Source organism: Schistocerca gregaria, chromosome 8, assembly GCF_023897955.1.
Source record: "Schistocerca gregaria isolate iqSchGreg1 chromosome 8, iqSchGreg1.2, whole genome shotgun sequence".
In the NCBI taxonomy this organism is placed as follows: domain Eukaryota; kingdom Metazoa; phylum Arthropoda; class Insecta; order Orthoptera; family Acrididae; genus Schistocerca; species Schistocerca gregaria.
This window is the reverse complement of record NC_064927.1, coordinates 60374263-60399031: the sequence shown is the minus strand read 5'-3', so window position 1 is coordinate 60399031 and position 24769 is coordinate 60374263. Positions and strand designations below refer to the sequence as shown.

At 46.9% G+C, this 24769-nt stretch overlaps 1 protein-coding gene across 1 annotated transcript in view; it reads left to right on the top strand.

Moving 5' to 3' along the window:
- Positions 1-24769, top strand: part of LOC126284640 (uncharacterized) — a 120813-nt gene that overhangs the window by 71263 nt on the left and 24781 nt on the right. Inside the window, exon 6 of the mRNA XM_049983717.1 lies at positions 23436-23601. Coding sequence (XP_049839674.1) covers positions 23436-23601 — 166 coding nt within the window. The remainder of the gene's footprint in view (positions 1-23435; positions 23602-24769) is intronic.

The following is a 24769-nucleotide window of genomic DNA, read 5'->3' as shown; positions in this document are numbered from 1 at the left end:
CAGGAACATCAGAGTGCATTGGAAGCTCGGGGATTTTATGAAATTTTTGGCACTCCTTGGGGAGGACTTTCTGTCTTCGGAGGTCTGGTAGCGCATTGTTGCTTAGAGATGGTAACCAGTATAGAGGAGTAGATTTGATGCAGCCTGTCATTGTCCATTACTGCATTTAGCTCCACGTCAATTTTTCTCACATGCTTGCTATTAAGCCACACTGCGTCACAGTATTCGGCATCAGAATATACCAGCCCTAAGGCAGCGCATCACAGTGTAGTAGCTCCTGCGCCCCATGAGATACCACTCAGCTTCTGTAAGACGTTATTGCGTGATGTCAGCTTTGCTGCTCTTTCTATGTGCTTCGTGCAAGAGGGGTTTCTATCAAGAGTCACTCAGAGATATTTTGGAGAGTGATTGTGATGACGGACCTGACCATTAAAGGTGACATTCAACTTCGCTCTGGCCATTCAGTTCTTACGGTGAATGCAGCTGACTTCAGTCTCCGTTTAATTTGGTATCAGTCTCCACTTTTTGAAGTATTTATACATTGTGCTTAGACCTGCGGATAGGATACCTCATCAGCTTCAAGAGTTTTCTGTTTGGTGGCCAAGGCCAGATCGTCTGCATAGATGAACTTCCTTGACTGTGTTTCATGGAGGTCAGATGTATACATGTTGAACAGGATTGGTGCCAGGCTTATCTACTACAGATCTCCGGGTTTAAACATGGGCGCGAAGCTACTTCACAAGGGTTATTCTTAGTACCAATCAACCAGAAACCTCAGCCAAAGTAGGTAAATGTTGCTGGATCGGATTTAACACTACATACAAAGATCATGTGCGAGTTATTTCTTGATGCCCACATACCAGAATGCAGCACAGAAAACCAGTGGTTGCGTTACCAACGCCTGTGCTGGGACTATACTGTCTGACTTTCACAGATTTTTGCAGTATGTTAAAAGTTCTCCATTTATCTCGAGACTTTGTTTTAATGTACACTTACGTATTAGGCTCAGACAGAAATTTAAAACCGTAACTGTTCCTTTATGGGGTATAGAATAATATCTGCTACCATTCAGAATAGGTGATTGTATTTAACACACGACCAGTTTCTGACATGTGCACGTCTTCATTAACGTGATTCCATCCCTAATACTCAGTATTGGAGCTGAGTGTAGATGGAGTATCTATATAGTTTACACATTACATTTATCACACTTTTTACAAACATGTTACGATTTTTTTCTCATTAACTGTACATTAGTCACAGTGGTACTTACTGGTACTTCCTTGTAATGTCTTTTAGACAATAGTGGCACTTCAGATGCACCTCCATTCACAGCATTCGTTGTGATAAACACGAATGGCGCCGACGGAATCTTCAGATGTTGTGACACAGCTCGTGCACTACTCGGAGATCGTCCGTTGCATCCAACACTCTTAATACACGGCAAGAGTAACTTCTTCAGTGTTTTGTGGTGCAACTGGACAGGAAAAGTTCCCTAATCGACAGTTAAATCGATATTCCAAATCATGTTGTTTACCGACGATCATTCTTCCCACTCGCTATTCGCGAGTCGAACAGGGTTGGAGGGATCACATAGTGGTACCGAAAGTATCGTCCGCCAGACACCATTTGGTGGCTTGCGGAGTATGATGTATACGTAGAGGTGTGGAAAGAGCACCTCTTCGCATTCCGTTAATGCGTCGACACGCATGAAGAACTGCATAATTTTGCTGTTGTTTTGATAAAACAGCATTAAACCTTGCTCACCTTATCTAGATCGGTGGTGACTGTCTGCGACTTTAACGCATACTCATGTCAACCCTGCGTCGTTGTGTCAGTACCGGCGTCTACCAGCAAGTCGTGACACTAACGCTACTAACAACACACATCCTGCAGCACGCACTCTGAACATTATTCCCATAAAGTTTGGAACCCATATGATACATAGTTTTCCATCTAAATTGGCTCTGGTGGCAAAAGTTTGATTATAACCGCACAGTACATGTACACCACGACGCCAGTCAAGTTTATCGTCAGTTCTTAACTGTAGCACTGAGGCTGCACTATTAAGCCCAAGTCAACTGTCGGTGATGTGACAGTGAGTCAAAACTCCCCAAAATAATAACCACGGCTAAACCAAGACCAGGAAGATCTCATGTAATGATAGACAGAGACTGTCGAGCACTGCAGAGAGAGAGAGTATAATAAATCGCATTAAAACGGCAGGAGGAATGAGTAGTGAGCTCCAGAGTGGTGCTAGCTTTCCGGCTAGTCTGAACACTGCGCACAGGGCTTTAAAAGGAATGGGATAAAATGGTCGAGCAGGTCTTCGTAAGCTACATGTGTCCATCGGCAATGTTGAGCGAGTCCTCAAGAGGTGCAGAGACCTGTGCCATTGGACAGTGAATGAATGGAACGAGTAGTTTGGAGTGCTGAATCACGCCTTGCCCCGTGGCAATCCAGTGGAACGGTTTGGTTTGCAACTGTGTGGAGAAAGTTACCTGTGATAATGTGTAGTACCAGCAGAAAAGTAAAAATGAGGTGCTATTATGGAGGTGGTTTTTATAGTGATGGTATGGTTCCCTTTACTGCTCTTAAGGAAGCATTTTACAGTCTTGTGTACTACGCACAGTGGAGGAACATGGCAATGCACTCTGTCGTAATTTGCATTTGTGAAGCAATCGTTTACGGACAAAAACATTCGTAGCACGAACTGGTGTGCCCAGAGTCCACACCTGAACCCAATGGAACACTTTTGGGAAGTGTTAGAACTTCGTTGCAGATCTCAGCTGTCAACAATACAGCCTTCTCTGTTTTGGCTCTTGACTAAGAGCGGGTCGTCTTTCCTCCACAGACACTGAGACATCTCACTGAAACTCTCCCTAGGAAAGTTCGAGTCATCATAAACAGAAAGGATGGACACAACCCATGTTCACATCCACCAATAGAAGTTCGGGTACTTTTGATCACAGTGTGTGAAATGTCTGAAAATCAGAAGATTGATATGTGAGCTCCTACCAATTTGAGTAGATCAACTGTAATGTAGAATTTGTTTTGCTTCTCATTCTTCTACAAATTCAATAGAATTAAATCATTAATTTTGGGTTGTCTTCTTTGTAAGATGAACTATGTGTTGTAAGACTGTTAGTTGCAGCTCATATAGAATAAATGCTTTCACATTTCCTCCTTCTTCTCTCTCTCTCTGCAGTACATGACGGGCCATGCTCGCTATTCTCGTACGAATTGCTGCAATAAATGATTAATTTCGTGGTGTTTTCATTGTGGTTAGAACCATACCTTGTGAGTCCATGAGATACAATCGACATCGAATATAGTCTTTCACAGACGCACTTTCCTCTCTCTAAATGTGAGAGGAAAAAGTTTGCTTGCCATCCTAATATGAAATTGTAAGTTGAATTAACGAACTTCGAGTTGCCTCGAAATTCACCTGAGTAGTTCCACGTGGGAGCACAGGGATGATGCCACTGTCTGGAGTACCACAGGCTGGAACTCACTGATGGGTTACCTCTGTTAGTGTTGAACCAGTACCGTTTTGTCTCACTTTTCCCCATCCACATGTATTATGGCAACTACTCACTTCTCACATCGACGTAGCCTAACTGTGAGCCTCCTTAGGTGCTTCCATAACCTCAACCTTTCCTCGCGCTTCTAGAGTGTGTGACTGTACGGCATGTTTCGTTGTTCTCAGTACCTGTAAGGCGTGACCTTTTACACAAGCATATTTTGTTATCTGAACCAATATTTACTATTTCTGGCACTCATTAGAAACATATGGGATGGTAAAATACAGCAGAAAAAATACCATAACAATTTCCAGCTGTTTCTTGATGCCAATTCGCACCATACTTTCACTGTTTCTGTTACAGTTGAGATCGACAGCGTCAGGTTAGGGAACCTATTCGGTAAATTGATCTACGACAAAGAATCAGAGCGATGAATTAAAAATATATGTGGTGCTAGTTGCATGTATCATTGCTTTTCGTCCCGAAATTTACATTACTGTTGATCTACTCAAATTGGTAGGAGCTCACGTATCAATTCCCCTTCCCAGAATAATTATATTAAAATTATGCAAGCTGCTTCCATAATTTTGTATTTCATTTACTGACACTTTACTTATTTTGCTGGGTTTGGTCAGGGTGGGAAAACTAGTGCGCAGTGGGCCGTCCGGTGGTGTTAGCAGAAAACTTTCGATTGAGCAGACTGTTTCGAGTCACGAGCAGAGGTTTTATTTCCCCAAAAGCCAACGCCCAATGGATACACTGAACTGACTCTCTACGACTACAGGCGGCTGCCGGAGTTAAACTGAGGGACGATCTAGTGGATAAGTCTGGTCTCGGACTGAGCCCACAGGCAAGACAGAGTGTTCTGGATACCGACGCACTGTCTCCAACCCATCACGCGCGCGCCACGTTATTGCCCCCCTCCCAGTCCTACGAGGAGGTGGGGACAGGGTGGTTCAGTAGGCGCCCCTACTTCAGCGGTTCATGACACAGCGCCCTCCTCGGCGCTACTGCCGTGGGCCGACGTTCACTTGCGCTGAGCGTGGCTGTCACGGAAAACATCTGGTAGTACTACGCCGGGCCAGGCTCAGCCACTGTCCAACTAATAAAGCAACTGAAAGGCAGCTGAAAACCCGTTTTCCCTCTCAATAAAACAGTTCACCACACACATTTCCTTCCCCTTCTGCGGGAGCCGTTTTACGGATTCTAAAAATAAGTTACAAATTGTGAAATTAAATGCAAGTTTAAGTGGCTCCGGTGTAAGTTCTGCTGAAAATCTGGAAATTTCTGGTAAGTTGCTATGGGACCAAACTGCTGAGGTCATCGGTCCCTAGGTTTACACACTACGTATTTTAAACTAACTTACGCTAAGGAAACACCCACGCACGATAGAGGATTCGAACCTCCGATGCGGGGAGCCGCGCGAACCGTGGCAAGGCGCCCTAGACCTTGAGTCTAACCCGTGCGGCTATGTTCTGTCGACATCTACGGTAGTGTGGGACCTTATAACTATTCAGGAGATTGAATAATAAGAAATCGTTTAAAAGGGGCACGGCTTACGAATATTTGTGATACTTATTTGAACTGACTAATTTGGTTTTAATGTATGTGAAAGTCAAGTGTAGAATGGCCACACAGAACTTGTTACAAAATTAAACAAAATGAAGCAAAATGACAGAGAAGTGGCCCTGTAATTTGGATGTCGATGTGGGCCTCCTGATGCGATACTGCGAGTGTGAGGGCGGTGGCAGGGGGCGCCAGGTGTCGAAGCCGGTGGAGGGGGCGAGGCCGCGGCAGAGGCAGGGGAGGTCAGCCGAACAGCGGAACAGCGGCTGAGCGGGGCGCGGTGCAGGGCCGGCTGCACCGCTGTTGCAGCCGGGATTAGCAGGCTCTGCGAAGTAGAGATGGGCAGACTCGTTCATCCCTGGCAACTAGTTCACTGCTGATCGTTCTTTTTTGGCAACCGTTCATTTTTACTCGTTCACCGTTCATTTGTGCTTGGTAGAAGGTTCTTATGAAAAACTGAAAATTAGTAGTGCAGGTAGGATGGAGGGCACCAAGAGGGGGCACTTGCCTCCCCCTGGAGTATAAAGTCTGAATTCATTACAGAATACTCACACACTTTTAAAAGTAATTTCTGTGATTCTGCAGAACCTCTCGTATAGCCAACTGTGGCGTTGCGTGCCTGATCTCAGGGAAATAATGTAGGGTGGCGCACGGAAAACCGGCCCCGAGTACAGACTGTTCGCCAATTACGGACGATGTGTTGCCCGTTGCTCGTTATGAGCAGATACAACAAACAGACAAAAACGTAATAACTAGGCAGTGAAGAAATAACAAGTTAATGGAAGCAACAATGGCGAAACAGTCGATGACGATGTGTAGAGAGCTGCAGAAGAGAACATGAAAATCTAACGCGACGCTCATGGGCTATAGCACATGTAGTCTTGTAAACCTGTTGGTGGCTGTTTCCCAACTTAATAGAGCATAAGTGTCTTGTATAAAATTCTTCGTTTCGACTTTCACTACATATCTATGCTACGTTGTAAACGATAATCGTTTACACCCTATATATACTTCACGTTGTCTCTGAGTTCGTAGGCGAAGTATACTTTATGGAAGCATAAAATAAAATGTGGTTTTCTTATCATACTTGCGTCACTTATTTAGAAAAATTTAGTTTTTATGTTGCATTATTAAAGTTAATGCAGCAATAATAATAATAATAATTAAGTTTGCAGTAAAAAAGTTTTTGAATTGAAAGCTCCTACTGAACAAATGTTTCTCAGGTAATAAGTAAATACGATTTTATGGCAATCTATGTCTTTTCAAATGGAGAGGCACCGCTTTACCTGCTGAGCCAAAATGACCCACAAGCCACTAACCAGGAATACTCAGATTGAACGAGTTACAGTTTCTACAGAACATTAAGGACATATAACGTATTATGCAGTATTGATGTTAAAGAAAAAAATAGAAATTATAACAGTAGTACAATGATAATGATAACAATAAAAATAATTATAACAATCAAGAATAATAATGATAATAATACTAATAATAATAATGACTATGTATAAGAAAGTAAACATACTTCTCTTTTGTGAATGTCAGTCCCATTTTTAGTTGGGAATTTTCTCGTTATGTTCTTGCAGTTTGTGAGTTATTCTCATCGAGCGGAGACATAAGACGATAGAATGGGGTGAAAGAGATATATAAGAGGTAGATAGGTCAGAGGAAGCGAAATAGAATGGTAAAATTCGAAGCTGTGATGGACAGGTGAAAGAAAGAGATGAGACGGGCACAACAATGGTTGCTATACCGTCCCTAATATTTAGAGTGGCACACATCTTTATCACAGAGACGCGCCACCTCCTGCAGCTGCTGTCACCCTTTGCTCCTCATGGCATCTGGGAGGATCCATTCCAAATCTGGAATAACTCCCCTGTATTCAGACAGTACGCCCTGGACTTCTTCCCACACTTGGCAGCTATTAACTATTATGCGCCTAAAACTGAAGCTCCCACCCACCAGTAATCCCATTCTACGTGAATGCCTAGATCTTGAAACTTGAGAGGCTTTCTCTGAAATAGGGCTCACGATCTTTATAACGTCTGAAACCAGTTTATCAGACATGTAGGAGGTCTTCTTGGTTGCAGCTCTGGAGAGTCTTTCACCGCCTACCACACCTTGGAATGAACTCCCACTTGACAATAGGTGAGAGGCCAATCTCAGTGTGCGGGCAGTAACTAGGGTGACCACAGTAGTGGACCGATTGAGGTAATGTCTTGGAAACCTCACCGCAGTAATGGCAACTGACAATAGCCTCATGCTATGTGATCAAGTCCAGAAGAGCCTGGAGCTATGAGCGAAAGTTCACCAACTCAGCACACATCGTAACGTAGTGTTCACAGTTCCTATGAATACTACTGATGGCGAGACACAAACATGCAAGGGCTTTACGATTAAGCTACTAAAGCACTCGGACATGTTTAAGTGGGTTACTCACTTCTATTTAGAAGCTCATAAAATGAACACACAAACAATCTACTGGCCTGGTAGCGTGTACAAATATTGTTATTGTTGTGGTCTTCAGTCCTGAGACTGGTTTGATGCAGCTCTCCATGCTGCTCTATCCTGTGGAGTCTTCTTCATCTCCAAGTATCTACTGCAACCTACATCCTTCTGAATCTGCTTAGTGTATTCATCTCTTGGTCTCCCTCTGCGATTTTCACTCTCCACGCTTCTCTCCAATACCAAATTGAATATCCCTTTATGCCTCAGAACGTGTCCTACAAACTGATCCCTTATTTTAGTCAGGTTGTGCCACAAATTCCTCTTCTCCCCAATTCTGTTCAGTACCTCCTCATTAGTTATGTGATCTACCCACTTAATCTTAAGCAATTCTTCTGTAGCACCACATTTCGAAAGCTTCTATTCTCTTCTTGTCTAAACTATTTATAGTCCATATTTCACTTTTATACATGACTACACTTCTTACAAATACTTCCTTAAAAGACTTCCTGATACTTAAATCTACACTCGATGTTAACAAATTTCTTTTCTCCAGAAACGCTTTCCTTGCCATAGCCAGTCTACATTTTATATCGTCTCTACTTCGATCATCATCAGTTATTTTGCTCCCCAAATACCAAAACTTGTTTTCGACTTCAAATGTCTCCTTTCCCAATCTAATTCCCTCTGTATAAGCTGAGATAATTCGTCTACATTCCATTATCCCCGTTTTGCTTTTGTTCACGTGTGGAATACTCATGCAAATGTAGATTTAGTGAGTCTATGTTATACGTCGTTGTAAGATACATTTCAGACTATGAAATCACTAGTTAGTTATTCCTAGTTGCTGACAATGTAGCTCAGCTGTCAATTTATCGAAATCGTGATGAAAACTTTAATCACCGGCGGACATCGCGATGGAGGTAGATAAGCTGTTGGGGGCAACCCAGTTGTTTGCAAACCTGATACACAAATCAGGTGGCATGGGTGGACCCACTTAAGCACTGTTTCCCTTGAAGGCGACAGTAAGCAGAGCAGGCCAATGTTTACATAGAGTTCAGCCACCACAGACCTTGCCTTTAGGTTTGGGTTGAACTATTTTCCATGCATGTCTCTACAATGTTTATGATGCTCTGCTTCCCATAAATTGAGCAACATGGCGAATTCGTTTCCTCTCACAGATTTCTGTTCCCCACTCGTTATTGAGCCACCGTAGGTGTGTGAAATTCTAGTGCCATCACTATAGATTAGAGATGTTGTCACGCCAGCACAGATACTAAAATGGCAACATAGGGCATTGACATGTGTGATGCCTCAATTATTTTCCAGTTTCTTTTCTTTTCCCCTTTTTATAGTATTCAGCTTGGACCACCGTGGACCTGGCATTTATGCAATGCTGCGCCTACAGAAGGAGCAGCAGCAGATGCAGTCGTTGATTAACCAGAATGCAGACTTGCATCACACCCTTCCCTCGCTGGAAAGGGGCCAGGCACCAGTTGGGCAGTTTTATTCTCTGCCACCCCCCTCCCAACCCACTCCACGCCTGCCTCTGATGCTATTTTCCGGTCATGATGAGTCTACAGATAGATGGGAGAACTACCTGTGTCAGTTCTTGCTACATTGTCAGATAACACATATCACTGAGCCCATGAAACAACCTTTTCACTTGCTTTGGTAATTGCTCACGCAATATTTTGGATGTCAAACCCATGTAGTGGTCACATATCTGGAGTTTAACCAGCATCATCACGTCCCAGGACAGTTTTATGCGGCCTGTAGTTGGATCGGCCGGCCGGGTGACCGAGCGGTTCTACGCGCTTCAGTGTGGAATCGCGGGATCGCTACGGTCGCAGGTAGCGCAGATTAGGTCAGGAGTTCACTACACTCAGCTGGCGGCTACACGGGTAGCGGAGGCTGTGTGGCGTGGACTGGGCGCTTTTTTAGGTTAGAAGGCCTCGGGAAAGTACGGGGTGGGCTGCAATCTCAAAGGGTGCATGGCAAATACAGGACGTGCTTGGATCAAGGAACAGTCGGAATTGTAGTTGTAAATTGTTGTAGTTGTGCTGGAAAAGCCCCTGAGCTACAAGCGCTAATAGAAAGCACAGAAGCTGAAATCGTTATAGGTACAGAAAGCTGGCTAAAGCCTGAAATAAGTTCTGCAGAAATTTTTACGAAGTCTCAGACGGTGTTCAGGAAAGATAGATTAGGCAGAATTGGTGGTGGAGTGTTTGTGTCTGTCAGTAGTGGTTTATCTTGTAGTGAAGTCGAAGTAGACACTCCGTGCGAACTGGTATGGGTGGAGGTTATACTTAACAGCCGAACTAAGTAAATAATTGGCTCCGTCTACCGACCCCCAGACTCCGATGATATAGTTGCTGAACAGTTCAGAGAAAATTTGAGTCTCGTAACAAATAAATTCCACACTCATACGGTTATAGTTGGCGAGGACTTCAACCTTCCCTCGATATGTTGGCAAAAATACTTGTTCAAAACCGGTGGTAGGCAGAAAACATCTTCCGACATTGTCCTAAATGCTTTCTCCGAAAATTATTTCGAGCAGTTAGTCCACGAACCCACGCGAATTGTAAATGGTTGCGAAAACACACTAGACCTCTTAGCCATAACAATACAGAGCTCATAGAGAGAATCATGACTGATGGAGGGATTAGTGATCACAAGGTCGTTGTAGCTAGGCTCAATACCGTTTTTTCCAAATCCACCAGAAACATACGCAAAATAATTTTATTTAAAAAAGCGGATAAAGTGTCACTAGAAGCCTTCCTAAGAGACAATCTCCATTCCTTCCGAACTTACTATGCAAATGTAGACGAGATGTGGCTCAAATTCAAAGATATAGTAGCAACAGCAATTGAGAGATTTATACCTCATAAATTCGTAAGAGATGGAACGGATCCCCAGTGATACACAAAACAGGTTCGAACGCTGTTGCAGAGGCAACGAAAAAGCATGCGAAGTTCAGAAGAACGGGAAATCCCGAAGATTGGCTAAAATTTACAGACGCGCAAAATTTGGCACGGACTTCAATGTGAGATGCCTTTAATAGGTTCCACAACGAAACATTATCTCGAAATTTGGTAGAAAATCCGAAGAAATTCTGGTCGTGTGTAAAGTACACAAGCGGCAAGACGCAGTCAATACCTTCGCTGCACAGTGCCGATGGTACTGTTACCGACGACTGTGCCGCTAGAGCGGAGTTATTGAACGCAGTTTTCCGAAATTCCTTCACCAGGGAAGACGAATGGAATATTCCAGAATTTGAAACACGAACAGCTGCTAGCATGAGTTTCTTAGAAGTAGATACCTTAGGGGTTGCGAAGCAACTCAAATCGCTTGATACGGGCAAGTCTTCAGGTCCAGATTGTATACCGATTAGGTTCCTTTCAGATTACGCTGATACAATAGCTTCCTACTTAGCACTCATATACAACCGCTCGCTAACCGATAGACTGGAAAATTGCGCAGGTCGCACCAGTGTTTAAGAAGGGTAGTAGGAGTAATCCATCTAACTATAGACCTATATCATTGACGTCTGTTTGCAGTAGGGTTTTGGAGCATGTACTGTATTCAAACATTATGAATCACCTCGAATTGAACGATCTATTGATATGTAATCAGCATGGTTTCAGAAAACATCGCTCTTGTGCAACGCAGCTAGCTCTTTATTCGCACGAAGTAATGGCCGCTATCGACAGGGGATCTCAAGTTGATTCCGTATTTCTAGATTTCCAGAAAGCTTTTGACACCGTTCCTCACAAGCGACTTCTAATCAAGCTGCGGGCCTATGGGGAATCGTCTCAGTTGTGCGACTGGATTCGTGATTTCCTGTCAGGAAGGTCGCAGTTCGTAGTAATAGACGGCAAATCATTGAGTAAAACTGAAGTGATATCAGGTGTTCCCCAGGGAAGCGTTCTGTGACCGCTGCTGTTCCTGATCTATAGAAATGACCTGGGGTGACAATCTGAGCAGTTGTCTTAGGTTGTTCGCAGATGATGCTGCAATTTACCGTCTAGTAAGGTCATCCGAAGACCAGTATCAGCTGCAAAGCGATTTAGAAAAGATTGCTGTATGGTGTGGCAGGTCAGCAGTTGACGCTAAATAACGAAAAGTGTGAGGTGACCCGGATGAGTTCCAAAAGAAATCCGTTGGAATTCGATTACTCGATAAATAGTACAAGTCTCAAGGCTGTCAATTCAACTAAGTACCTGGGTGTTACAATTACGAACAACTTCAGTTGGAAAGACCACATAGATAATATTGTGGGGAAGGCGAGCCAAAGGTTGCGTTTCATTGGCAGGACACTTGGAAGATGCAACAAGTCCACTAAAGAGACAGCTTACACTACACTCGTTTGTCTTCTGTTAGAATATTGCTGCGCGGTGTGGTATCCTTACCAGGTGGGATTGACGGAGGACATCGAAAGGGTGCAAAAAAGGGCAGCTCGTTTTGTATTATCACGTAATAGGGGAGAGAGTGTGGCAGATATGATACGCGAAATGGTATGGAAGTCATTACAGCAAAGACGTTTTTCGTCGCGGCGAGATCTTTTTACAAAATTTCAGTCACCAACTTTCTCTTCCGAATGAGAAAATATTTTATAGGTAGGAATGACCATCAAAATAAAATAAGAGAAACCAGAGCTCGAACAGAAATGTTTAGGTGTTCGTTTTTCCCCCGCGCTGTTAGGGAGTGGAATGGTAGAGAGATAGTATGATTGTGGTTCGATGAACCCTCTGCCAAGCACTTAAATGTGGATTTCAGATTAGTCATGTAGATGTAGATGTATCGTGTTGGTTTTGGGTGATGCTTTGCAGTACGCATTTTGCTGCTGGCAGCACTTGAAATTGTGACTGATTTTCGGAAAATTTTGATGACTATCTAGTTGGGCTGGTGGAAGTACATCTCTTTGGTGGGTGCCCAGGTGTGGTGTATGTTTTTCTTCCTCTGTGATCAGCTCACCATTGTCAGGGTATCCTCATGATTGCCATAGAGGACCAATGCCTTTAAGTGGTTGTTCTCTGGTGCTGCATCCTCAATGCTCCAGATGCTGCCTGTGTCACTCAGGGTTATGATGAAGGTGTTGGCTTAGTACCATGTTTACTGGATAGCAATAAATGGTAACACTAAGCATTTAATGAGGGCTTGCAGGGTCTGTGCACATAATCAGGTTGCCCCACTGCACCACTTCTCTCCTTGCCTTGGTCCTTGCAACAAGATATTTAGCAGTTTCACTGACCCACTCTTTGGGCGGAATGTGTTTGTTGGTAGCCAATGAATTTTCCACTTTCCCGTATGCAGCCAAGCTGTCCTCCGTATCGTCGACTGACACTGTTTGTACAGTCAGCTATTTTTCCATTGAGGGATCTCCTAGACACTCGTCCAATGATGGTAGGCACTTTTTGTCATGGGAATTTCCGGTTTTTTGCATTCCCAGTTGCATCCAGCATCTGAGTGGTATCCTGTGTCACCCAGCTTCTGACTTGGAGGTGGAGCGCTTCATGCATGCATTCAAGACACCAATCATGACATTGTTCCTGTGTGGGGCTGCTCCCACTTTTTGCAGCGGGCCTCCCTACTACCACCCCATTCTCGCGAACCACAATTCTCCTAAAACTTCCTGGCAGATTAAAACTGTGTGCCCGACCGAGACTCGAACTCGGGACCTTTGCCTTTCGCGGGCAAGTGCTCTACCAACTGAGCTACCGAAGCACGACTCACGTCCGGTACTCACAGCTTTACTTCTGCCAGTATCCGTCTCCTACCTTCCAAACTTTACAGAAGCTCTTCTGCGAAACTTGCAGAACTAGCACTCCTGAAAGAAAGGATATTGCGGAGACATGGCTTAGCCACAGCCTGGGGGATGTTTCCAGAATGAGATTTTCACTCTGCAGCGGAGTGTGCGCTGATATGAAACTTCCTGGCAGATTAAAACTGTGTGCCCGACCGAGACTCGAACTCGGGACCTTTGCCTTTCGCGGGCAAGTGCTCTACCAACTGAGCTACCGAAGCACGACTCACGTCCGGTACTCACAGCTTTACTTCTGCCAGTATCCGTCTCCTACCTTCCAAACTTTACAGAAGCTCTTCTGCGAAACTTGCAGAACTAGCACTCCTGAAAGAAAGGATATTGCGGAAACATGGCTTAGCCACAGCCTGGGGGATGTTTCCAGAATGAGATTTTCACTCTGCAGCGGAGTGTGCGCTGATAAGAAACTTCCTGGCAGATTAAAACTGTGTGCCCGACCGAGACTCGAACTCGGGACCTTTGCCTTTCGCGGGCAAGTGCTCTACCAACTGAGCTACCGAAGCACGACTCACGTCCGGTACTCACAGCTTTACTTCTGCCAGTATCCGTCTCCTACCTTCCAAACTTTACAGAAGCTCTTCTGCGAAACTTGCAGAACTAGCACTCCTGAAAGAAAGGATATTGCGGAGACATGGCTTAGCCACAGCCTGGGGGATGTTTCCAGAATGAGATTTTCACTCTGCAGCGGAGTGTGCGCTGATATGAAACTTCCTGGCAGATTAAAACTGTGTGCCCGACCGAGACTCGAACTCGGGACCTTTGCCTTTCGCGGGCAAGTGCTCTACCAACTGAGCTACCGAAGCACGACTCACGTCCGGTACTCACAGCTTTACTTCTGCCAGTATCCGTCTCCTACCTTCCAAACTTTACAGAAGCTCTTCTGCGAAACTTGCAGAACTAGCACTCCTGAAAGAAAGGATATTGCGGAGACATGGCTTAGCCACAGCCTGGGGGATGTTTCCAGAATGAGATTTTCACTCTGCAGCGGAGTGTGCGCTGATATGAAACTTCCTGGCAGATTAAAACTGTGTGCCCGACCGAGACTCGAACTCGGGACCTTTGCCTTTCGCGGGCAAGTGCTCTACCAACTGAGCTACCGAAGCACGACTCACGTCCGGTACTCACAGCTTTACTTCTGCCAGTATCCGTCTCCTACCTTCCAAACTTTACAGAAGCTCTTCTGCGAAACTTGCAGAACTAGCACTCCTGAAAGAAAGGATATTGCGGAGACATGGCTTAGCCACAGCCTGGGGGATGTTTCCAGAATGAGATTTTCACTCTGCAGCGGAGTGTGCGCTGATATGAAACTTCCTGGCAGATTAAAACTGTGTGCCCGACCGAGACTCGAACTCGGGACCTTTGCCTTTCGCGGGCAAGTGCTCTACCAACTGAGCTACCGAAGCACGACTCACGTCCGGTACTCACAGCTTTACTTCTGCCAGTATCCGTCTCCTACCTTCCAAACTTTACAGAAGCTCTTCTGCGAAACTTGCAGAACTAGCACTCCTGAAAGAAAGGATATTGCGGAGACATGGCTTAGCCACAGCCTGGGGGATGTTTCCAGAATGAGATTTTCACTCTGCAGCGGAGTGTGCGCTGATATGAAACTTCCTGGCAGATTAAAACTGTGTGCCCGACCGAGACTCGAACTCGGGACCTTTGCCTTTCGCGGGCAAGTGCTCTACCAACTGAGCTACCGAAGCACGACTCACGTCCGGTACTCACAGCTTTACTTCTGCCAGTATCCGTCTCCTACCTTCCAAACTTTACAGAAGCTCTTCTGCGAAACTTGCAGAACTAGCACTCCTGAAAGAAAGGATATTGCGGAGACATGGCTTAGCCACAGCCTGGGGGATGTTTCCAGAATGAGATTTTCACTCTGCAGCGGAGTGTGCGCTGATATGAAACTTCCTGGCAGATTAAAACTGTGTGCCCGACCGAGACTCGAACTCGGGACCTTTGCCTTTCGCGGGCAAGTGCTCTACCAACTGAGCTACCGAAGCACGACTCACGTCCGGTACTCACAGCTTTACTTCTGCCAGTATCCGTCTCCTACCTTCCAAACTTTACAGAAGCTCTTCTGCGAAACTTGCAGAACTAGCACTCCTGAAAGAAAGGATATTGCGGAGACATGGCTTAGCCACAGCCTGGGGGATGTTTCCAGAATGAGATTTTCACTCTGCAGCGGAGTGTGCGCTGATATGAAACTTCCTGGCAGATTAAAACTGTGTGCCCGACCGAGACTCGAACTCGGGACCTTTGCCTTTCGCGGGCAAGTGCTCTACCAACTGAGCTACCGAAGCACGACTCACGTCCGGTACTCACAGCTTTACTTCTGCCAGTATCCGTCTCCTACCTTCCAAACTTTACAGAAGCTCTTCTGCGAAACTTGCAGAACTAGCACTCCTGAAAGAAAGGATATTGCGGAGACATGGCTTAGCCACAGCCTGGGGGATGTTTCCAGAATGAGATTTTCACTCTGCAGCGGAGTGTGCGCTGATATGAAACTTCCTGGCAGATTAAAACTGTGTGCCCGACCGAGACTCGAACTCGGGACCTTTGCCTTTCGCGGGCAAGTGCTCTACCAACTGAGCTACCGAAGCACGACTCACGTCCGGTACTCACAGCTTTACTTCTGCCAGTATCCGTCTCCTACCTTCCAAACTTTACAGAAGCTCTTCTGCGAAACTTGCAGAACTAGCACTCCTGAAAGAAAGGATATTGCGGAGACATGGCTTAGCCACAGCCTGGGGGATGTTTCCAGAATGAGATTTTCACTCTGCAGCGGAGTGTGCGCTGATATGAAACTTCCTGGCAGATTAAAACTGTGTGCCCGACCGAGACTCGAACTCGGGACCTTTGCCTTTCGCGGGCAAGTGCTCTACCAACTGAGCTACCGAAGCACGACTCACGTCCGGTACTCACAGCTTTACTTCTGCCAGTATCCGTCTCCTACCTTCCAAACTTTACAGAAGCTCTTCTGCGAAACTTGCAGAACTAGCACTCCTGAAAGAAAGGATATTGCGGAGACATGGCTTAGCCACAGCCTGGGGGATGTTTCCAGAATGAGATTTTCACTCTGCAGCGGAGTGTGCGCTGATATGAAACTTCCTGGCAGATTAAAACTGTGTGCCCGACCGAGACTCGAACTCGGGACCTTTGCCTTTCGCGGGCAAGTGCTCTACCAACTGAGCTACCGAAGCACGACTCACGTCCGGTACTCACAGCTTTACTTCTGCCAGTATCCGTCTCCTACCTTCCAAACTTTACAGAAGCTCTTCTGCGAAACTTGCAGAACTAGCACTCCTGAAAGAAAGGATATTGCGGAGACATGGCTTAGCCACAGCCTGGGGGATGTTTCCAGAATGAGATTTTCACTCTGCAGCGGAGTGTGCGCTGATATGAAACTTCCTGGCAGATTAAAACTGTGTGCCCGACCGAGACTCGAACTCGGGACCTTTGCCTTTCGCGGGCAAGTGCTCTACCAACTGAGCTACCGAAGCACGACTCACGTCCGGTACTCACAGCTTTACTTCTGCCAGTATCCGTCTCCTACCTTCCAAACTTTACAGAAGCTCTTCTGCGAAACTTGCAGAACTAGCACTCCTGAAAGAAAGGATATTGCGGAGACATGGCTTAGCCACAGCCTGGGGGATGTTTCCAGAATGAGATTTTCACTCTGCAGCGGAGTGTGCGCTGATATGAAACTTCCTGGCAGATTAAAACTGTGTGCCCGAACGAGACTCGAACTCGGGACCTTTGCCTTTCGCGGGCAAGTGCTCTACCAACTGAGCTACCGAAGCACGACTCACGTCCGGTACTCACAGCTTTACTTCTGCCAGTATCCGTCTCCTACCTTCCAAACTTTACAGAAGTTTCGCAGAAGAGCTTCTGTAAAGTTTGGAAGGTAGGAGACGGATACTGGCAGAAGTAAAGCTGTGAGTACCGGACGTGAGTCGTGCTTCGGTAGCTCAGTTGGTAGAGCACTTGCCCGCGAAAGGCAAAGGTCCCGAGTTCGAGTCTCGGTCGGGCACACAGTTTTAATCTGCCAGGAAGTTTCATATCAGCGCACACTCCGCTGCAGAGTGAAAATCTCATTCTGGAAACATCCCCCAGGCTGTGGCTAAGCCATGTCTCCGCAATATCCTTTCTTTCAGGAGTGCTAGTTCTGCAAGTTTCGCAGAAGAGCTTCTGTAAAGTTTGGAAGGTAGGAGACGGATACTGGCAGAAGTAAAGCTGTGAGTACCGGACGTGAGTCGTGCTTCGGTAGCTCAGTTGGTAGAGCACTTGCCCGCGAAAGGCAAAGGTCCCGAGTTCGAGTCTCGGTCGGGCACACAGTTTTAATCTGCCAGGAAGTTTCATATCAGCGCACACTCCGCTGCAGAGTGAAAATCTCATTCTGGAAACATCCCGCAGGCTGTGGCTAAGCCATGTCTCCGCAATATCCTTTCTTTCAGGAGTGCTAGTTCTGCAAGTTTCGCAGAAGAGCTTCTGTAAAGTTTGGAAGGTAGGAGACGGATACTGGCAGAAGTAAAGCTGTGAGTACCGGACGTGAGTCGTGCTTCGGTAGCTCAGTTGGTAGAGCACTTGCCCGCGAAAGGCAAAGGTCCCGAGTTCGAGTCTCGGTCGGGCACACAGTTTTAATCTGCCAGGAAGTTTCATATCAGCGCACACTCCGCTGCAGAGTGAAAATCTCATTCTGGAAACATCCCCCAGGCTGTGGCTAAGCCATGTCTCCGCAATATCCTTTCTTTCAGGAGTGCTAGTTCTGCAAGTTTCGCAGAAGAGCTTCTGTAAAGTTTGGAAGGTAGGAGACGGATACTGGCAGAAGTAAAGCTGTGAGTACCGGACGTGAGTCGTGCTTCGGTAGCTCAGTTGGTAGAGCACTTGCCCGCGAAAGGCAAAGGTCCCGAGTTCGAGTCTCGGTCGGGCACACAGTTTTAATCTGCCAGGAAGTTTCATATCAGCGCACACTCCGCTGCAGAGTGAAAATCTCATTCTGGAAACATCCCGCAGGCTGTGGCTAAGCCATGTCTCCGCAATATCCTTTCTTTCAGGAGTGCTAGTTCTGCAAGTTTCGCAGAAGAGCTTCTGTAAAGTTTGGAAGGTAGGAGACGGATACTGGCAGAAGTAAAGCTGTGAGTACCGGACGTGAGTCGTGCTTCGGTAGCTCAGTTGGTAGAGCACTTGCCCGCGAAAGGCAAAGGTCCCGAGTACGAGTCTCGGTCGGGCACACAGTTTTAATCTGCCAGGAAGTTTCATATCAGCGCACACTCCGCTGCAGAGTGAAAATCTCATTCTGGAAACATCCCCCAGGCTGTGGCTAAGCCATGTCTCCGCAATATCCTTTCTTTCAGGAGTGCTAGTTCTGCAAGTTTCGCAGAAGAGCTTCTGTAAAGTTTGGAAGGTAGGAGACGGATACTGGCAGAAGTAAAGCTGTGAGTACCGGACGTGAGTCGTGCTTCGGTAGCTCAGTTGGTAGAGCACTTGCCCGCGAAAGGCAAAGGTCCCGAGTTCGAGTCTCGGTCGGGCACACAGTTTTAATCTGCCAGGAAGTTTCATATCAGCGCACACTCCGCTGCAGAGTGAAAATCTCATTCTGGAAACATCCCCCAGGCTGTGGCTAAGCCATGTCTCCGCAATATCCTTTCTTTCAGGAGTGCTAGTTCTGCAAGTTTCGCAGAAGAGCTTCTGTAAAGTTTGGAAGGTAGGAGACGGATACTGGCAGAAGTAAAGCTGTGAGTACCGGACGTGAGTCGTGCTTCGGTAGCTCAGTTGGTAGAGCACTTGCCCGCGAAAGGCAAAGGTCCCGAGTTCGAGTCTCGGTCGGGCACACAGTTTTAATCTGCCAGGAAGTTTCATATCAGCGCACACTCCGCTGCAGAGTGAAAATCTCATTCTGGAAACATCCCCCAGGCTGTGGCTAAGCCATGTCTCCGCAATATCCTTTCTTTCAGGAGTGCTAGTTCTGCAAGTTTCGCAGAAGAGCTTCTGTAAAGTTTGGAAGGTAGGAGACGGATACTGGCAGAAGTAAAGCTGTGAGTACCGGACGTGAGTCGTGCTTCGGTAGCTCAGTTGGTAGAGCACTTGCCCGCGAAAGGCAAAGGTCCCGAGTTCGAGTCTCGGTCGGGCACACAGTTTTAATCTGCCAGGAAGTTTCATATCAGCGCACACTCCGCTGCAGAGTGAAAATCTCATTCTGGAAACATCCCCCAGGCTGTGGCTAAGCCATGTCTCCGCAATATCCTTTCTTTCAGGAGTGCTAGTTCTGCAAGTTTCGCAGAAGAGCTTCTGTAAAGTTTGGAAGGTAGGAGACGGATACTGGCAGAAGTAAAGCTGTGAGTACCGGACGTGAGTCGTGCTTCGGTAGCTCAGTTGGTAGAGCACTTGCCCGCGAAAGGCAAAGGTCCCGAGTTCGAGTCTCGGTCGGGCACACAGTTTTAATCTGCCAGGAAGTTTCATATCAGCGCACACTCCGCTGCAGAGTGAAAATCTCATTCTGGAAACATCCCCCAGGCTGTGGCTAAGCCATGTCTCCGCAATATCCTTTCTTTCAGGAGTGCTAGTTCTGCAAGTTTCGCAGAAGAGCTTCTGTAAAGTTTGGAAGGTAGGAGACGGATACTGGCAGAAGTAAAGCTGTGAGTACCGGACGTGAGTCGTGCTTCGGTAGCTCAGTTGGTAGAGCACTTGCCCGCGAAAGGCAAAGGTCCCGAGTTCGAGTCTCGGTCGGGCACACAGTTTTAATCTGCCAGGAAGTTTCATATCAGCGCACACTCCGCTGCAGAGTGAAAATCTCATTCTGGAAACATCCCGCAGGCTGTGGCTAAGCCATGTCTCCGCAATATCCTTTCTTTCAGGAGTGCTAGTTCTGCAAGTTTCGCAGAAGAGCTTCTGTAAAGTTTGGAAGGTAGGAGACGGATACTGGCAGAAGTAAAGCTGTGAGTACCGGACGTGAGTCGTGCTTCGGTAGCTCAGTTGGTAGAGCACTTGCCCGCGAAAGGCAAAGGTCCCGAGTTCGAGTCTCGGTCGGGCACACAGTTTTAATCTGCCAGGAAGTTTCATATCAGCGCACACTCCGCTGCAGAGTGAAAATCTCATTCTGGAAACATCCCCCAGGCTGTGGCTAAGCCATGTCTCCGCAATATCCTTTCTTTCAGGAGTGCTAGTTCTGCAAGTTTCGCAGAAGAGCTTCTGTAAAGTTTGGAAGGTAGGAGACGGATACTGGCAGAAGTAAAGCTGTGAGTACCGGACGTGAGTCGTGCTTCGGTAGCTCAGTTGGTAGAGCACTTGCCCGCGAAAGGCAAAGGTCCCGAGTTCGAGTCTCGGTCGGGCACACAGTTTTAATCTGCCAGGAAGTTTCATATCAGCGCACACTCCGCTGCAGAGTGAAAATCTCATTCTGGAAACATCCCCCAGGCTGTGGCTAAGCCATGTCTCCGCAATATCCTTTCTTTCAGGAGTGCTAGTTCTGCAAGTTTCGCAGAAGAGCTTCTGTAAAGTTTGGAAGGTAGGAGACGGATACTGGCAGAAGTAAAGCTGTGAGTACCGGACGTGAGTCGTGCTTCGGTAGCTCAGTTGGTAGAGCACTTGCCCGCGAAAGGCAAAGGTCCCGAGTTCGAGTCTCGGTCGGGCACACAGTTTTAATCTGCCAGGAAGTTTCATATCAGCGCACACTCCGCTGCAGAGTGAAAATCTCTTTCTGGAAACATCCCCCAGGCTGTGGCTAAGCCATGTCTCCGCAATATCCTTTCTTTCAGGAGTGCTAGTTCTGCAAGTTTCGCAGAAGAGCTTCTGTAAAGTTTGGAAGGTAGGAGACGGATACTGGCAGAAGTAAAGCTGTGAGTACCGGACGTGAGTCGTGCTTCGGTAGCTCAGTTGGTAGAGCACTTGCCCGCGAAAGGCAAAGGTCCCGAGTTCGAGTCTCGGTCGGGCACACAGTTTTAATCTGCCAGGAAGTTTCATATCAGCGCACACTCCGCTGCAGAGTGAAAATCTCATTCCACAATTCTCCTCTTTCGATCTGCACTGGAGTTCACAGCCAAGGATTTGATATTTTCGGCCTTTTCAGGTCGGAGGAATTTACACTCCTGGAAATGGAAAAAAGAACACATTGACACCGGTGTGTCAGACCCACCATACTTGCTACGGACACTGCGAGAGGGCTGTTGAAGCAATGATCACACGCACGGCACAGCGGACACACCAGGAACCGCGGTGTTGGCCGTCGAATGGCGCTAGCTGCGCAGCATTTGTGCACTGCCGCCGTCAGTGTCAGCCAGTTTGCCGTGGCATACGGAGCTCCATCGTAGTCTTTAACACTGGTAGCATGCCGCGACAGCGTGGACGTGAACCATATGTGCAGTTGACGGACTTTGAGCGAGGGCGTATAGTGGGCATGCGGGAGGCCGGGTGGACGTACCGCCGAATTGCTCAACACGTGGGGCGTGAGGTCTCCACAGTACATCGATGTTGTCGCCAGTGGTCGGCGGAAGGTCCACGTGCCCGTCGATCTGGGACCGGACCGCAGCGACGCACGGATGCACGCCAAGACCGTAGGATCCTACGCAGTGCCGTAGGGGACCGCATCGCCACTTCCCAGCAAATTAGGGACACTGTTGCTCCTGGGGTATCGGCGAGGACCGTTTGCAACCTTCTCCATGAAGCTGGGCTACGGTCCCGCACACCGTTAGGCCGTCTTCCGCTCACGCCCCAACATCGTGCAGCCCGCCTCCAGTGGTGTCGCGACAGGCGTGAATGGAGGGACGAATGGAGACGTGTCGTCTTCAGCGATGAGAGTCGCTTCTGCCTTGGTGCCAATGATGGTCGTATGCGTGTTTGGCGCCGTGCAGGTGAGCGCCACAATCAGGACTGCATAACGAACGAGGCGTACAGGGCCAACACCCGGCATCATGGTGTGGGGAGTGATCTCCTACACTGGTCGTACACCTCTGGTGATCGTCGAGGGGACACTGAATAGTGCACGGTACATCCAAACCGTCATCGAACCCATCGTTCTACCATTCCTAGACCGGCAAGGGAACTTGCTGTTCCAACAGGACAATTCACGTCCGCATGTATCCCGTGCCACCCAACGTGCTCTAGAAGGTGTAAGTCAACTACGCTGGCCAGCAAGATCTCCGGATCTGTCCCCCATTGAGCATGTTTGGGACTGGATGAAGCGTCGTCTCACGCGGTCTGCACGTACGTCCAGCACGAACGCTGGTCCAACTGAGGCGCCAGGTGGAAATGGCATGGCAAGCCGTTCCACAGGACTACATCCAGCATCTCTACGATCGTCTCCATGGGAGAATAGCAGCCTGCAATGCTGCGAAAGGTGGATATACACTGTACTAGTGCCGACATTGTGCATGCTCTGTTGCCTGTGTCTATGTGCCTGTGGTTCTGTCAGTGTGATCATGTGATGTATCTGACCCCAGGAATGTGTCAATAAAGTTTCCCCTTCCTGGGACAATGAATTCACAGTGTTCTTATTTCAATTTCCAGGAGTGTATTTTCACTTACTGCTCGCTTGGTTAATGATGGACAACATGTCATTTTAAAAGTACTCATATTTGCAGATATCGTCTCTCTCTCCAGGAGAGTACATGCTGATTTGAAACTTTCTGTCACGCTAAAATTGTGCCTAACCAGGAATGAAACTGGGAAACTTTGCTTTTGTCAGGAAAATTCCCTTCTTACTTAGCCACCTAGGCATTTCCTTCTGACTTAGCCATGTAGGCATGATTTATAACCCATGACTGTAGTTTGACTTCTGCCAGTATTACATGTCCTAGTTACCAACTACACAAACGTTCTCCTGCATAGCTTGTAGGACTAGCATCTCTAGCAGAAAGAATCCTGCAGAGAAATGGATTACCCACGGTCTAAAGGACTGTTTCGAGATTATTCTTTTACCCGGCATCCGTGTGTGCACTAGTTTGGAACTTGCTGAGAGATTAGAACTGAAAGTGTCATATGAACTCCACCATCTTAATAGCGTGCTAATACCCCAGCTATGTTTTTGTAATAACTGAACATATTTGTTGTGTCAACGACTCGTTTACTTTTCACAGGCAGGCACCTAGCAGACATGGAATTTCAAGTGTGGGATGTTGGAGAGCCGCAAAACAATGATCGTGCTGTCTCCGAGAACTGCCTGGCGCTGTCGGACAGAGGATTCTACAAGGATGTGCGCTGCGACCTGGAACTGCCATTCATCTGCGAGATTGCGCCCGTGAGGTCAGTCGGCGTCCGCTGAGGGCGCGATCCTTTCCCTGCCGCAGACGGAAAACAGGGTTATGAGAAGTGTCGACTGCCTCAGTCTTCAGTAAGGCAGAGTAAACGAGCAAAGGAGCGAACAGTCTGCGCAATTATAACGTGAATAAATATTTGTCAACAAGCCGTGGCAACTGTCACTTTGTTCTTAACCACTTTATGAATGAACTACGCCATTTTGTTTTGGCTTTCTGGCAGGGTGCTTCGGTACTGTGGCGAGCAATGCATTCGTGCCTTTGGAAGCAGATACGTATGAGACAGCCATTCCGCAAGGCATCTGTCACTCCCCCCCCCCCCCCCCCCCCCACACTCGCCACTCCCAAGAGAGCCAACAGCATACGTACACGATCCATTCATGGTCATCAAGGGGAATACTTAAACCTGCTCCCCTCTCCTCCCATCTCCCCTAAATGAATAGTAGCTCATTAAAATGGCGTGGAAAACCTCCCATCTGAGTATCTGTCTCAACCAGTGGAAGCACACTAAAATTATCGGAACCCCAATGGCCTGAGATGCTGTTGCTCCAGCTTATCATACTTCATAAATAAGTCAACTATATACGCCTCTATGGTCGAATTCAGTGCATCATGGGGAGTGGTTATAAATGATAAATCTATAGTGAAAGGTTCGGGGAAAACAGTGATATAACAAGTTAAATTTATGGTGTAGTATTAACAATCCCTTTTTGGCAATACACTCTATCCCAATGTGTTGTTGTTTATTGACAATATTTTTTATTTGCAAAGGTACTCATATTTGTTTTTGATGACATATTTCAGTGACCTTTTTACAAAGCTGATTTTTCGTTCTATACAATAACATGCGCAATACAAATGTTTTTCCCATTCATTTTGTTGATGTATTTATTCGATTATTTTTTCTTACATATGTATTCCTTGGTTTTAATTTATTTCTGATGACTTATGAATGTCAGATACACACTTGTTTCTCTTTTATTGGCTATATAATTCTCCCCCCCCCCCCCCCCCATCATGAACCATGGACCTTGCCGTTGGTGGGGAGGCTTGCGTGCCTCAACGATACAGATAGCCGTACCGTAGGTGCAACCACAACGGAGGGGTATCTGTTGAGAGGCCAGACAAACGTGTGGTTCCTGAAGAGGGGCAGCAGC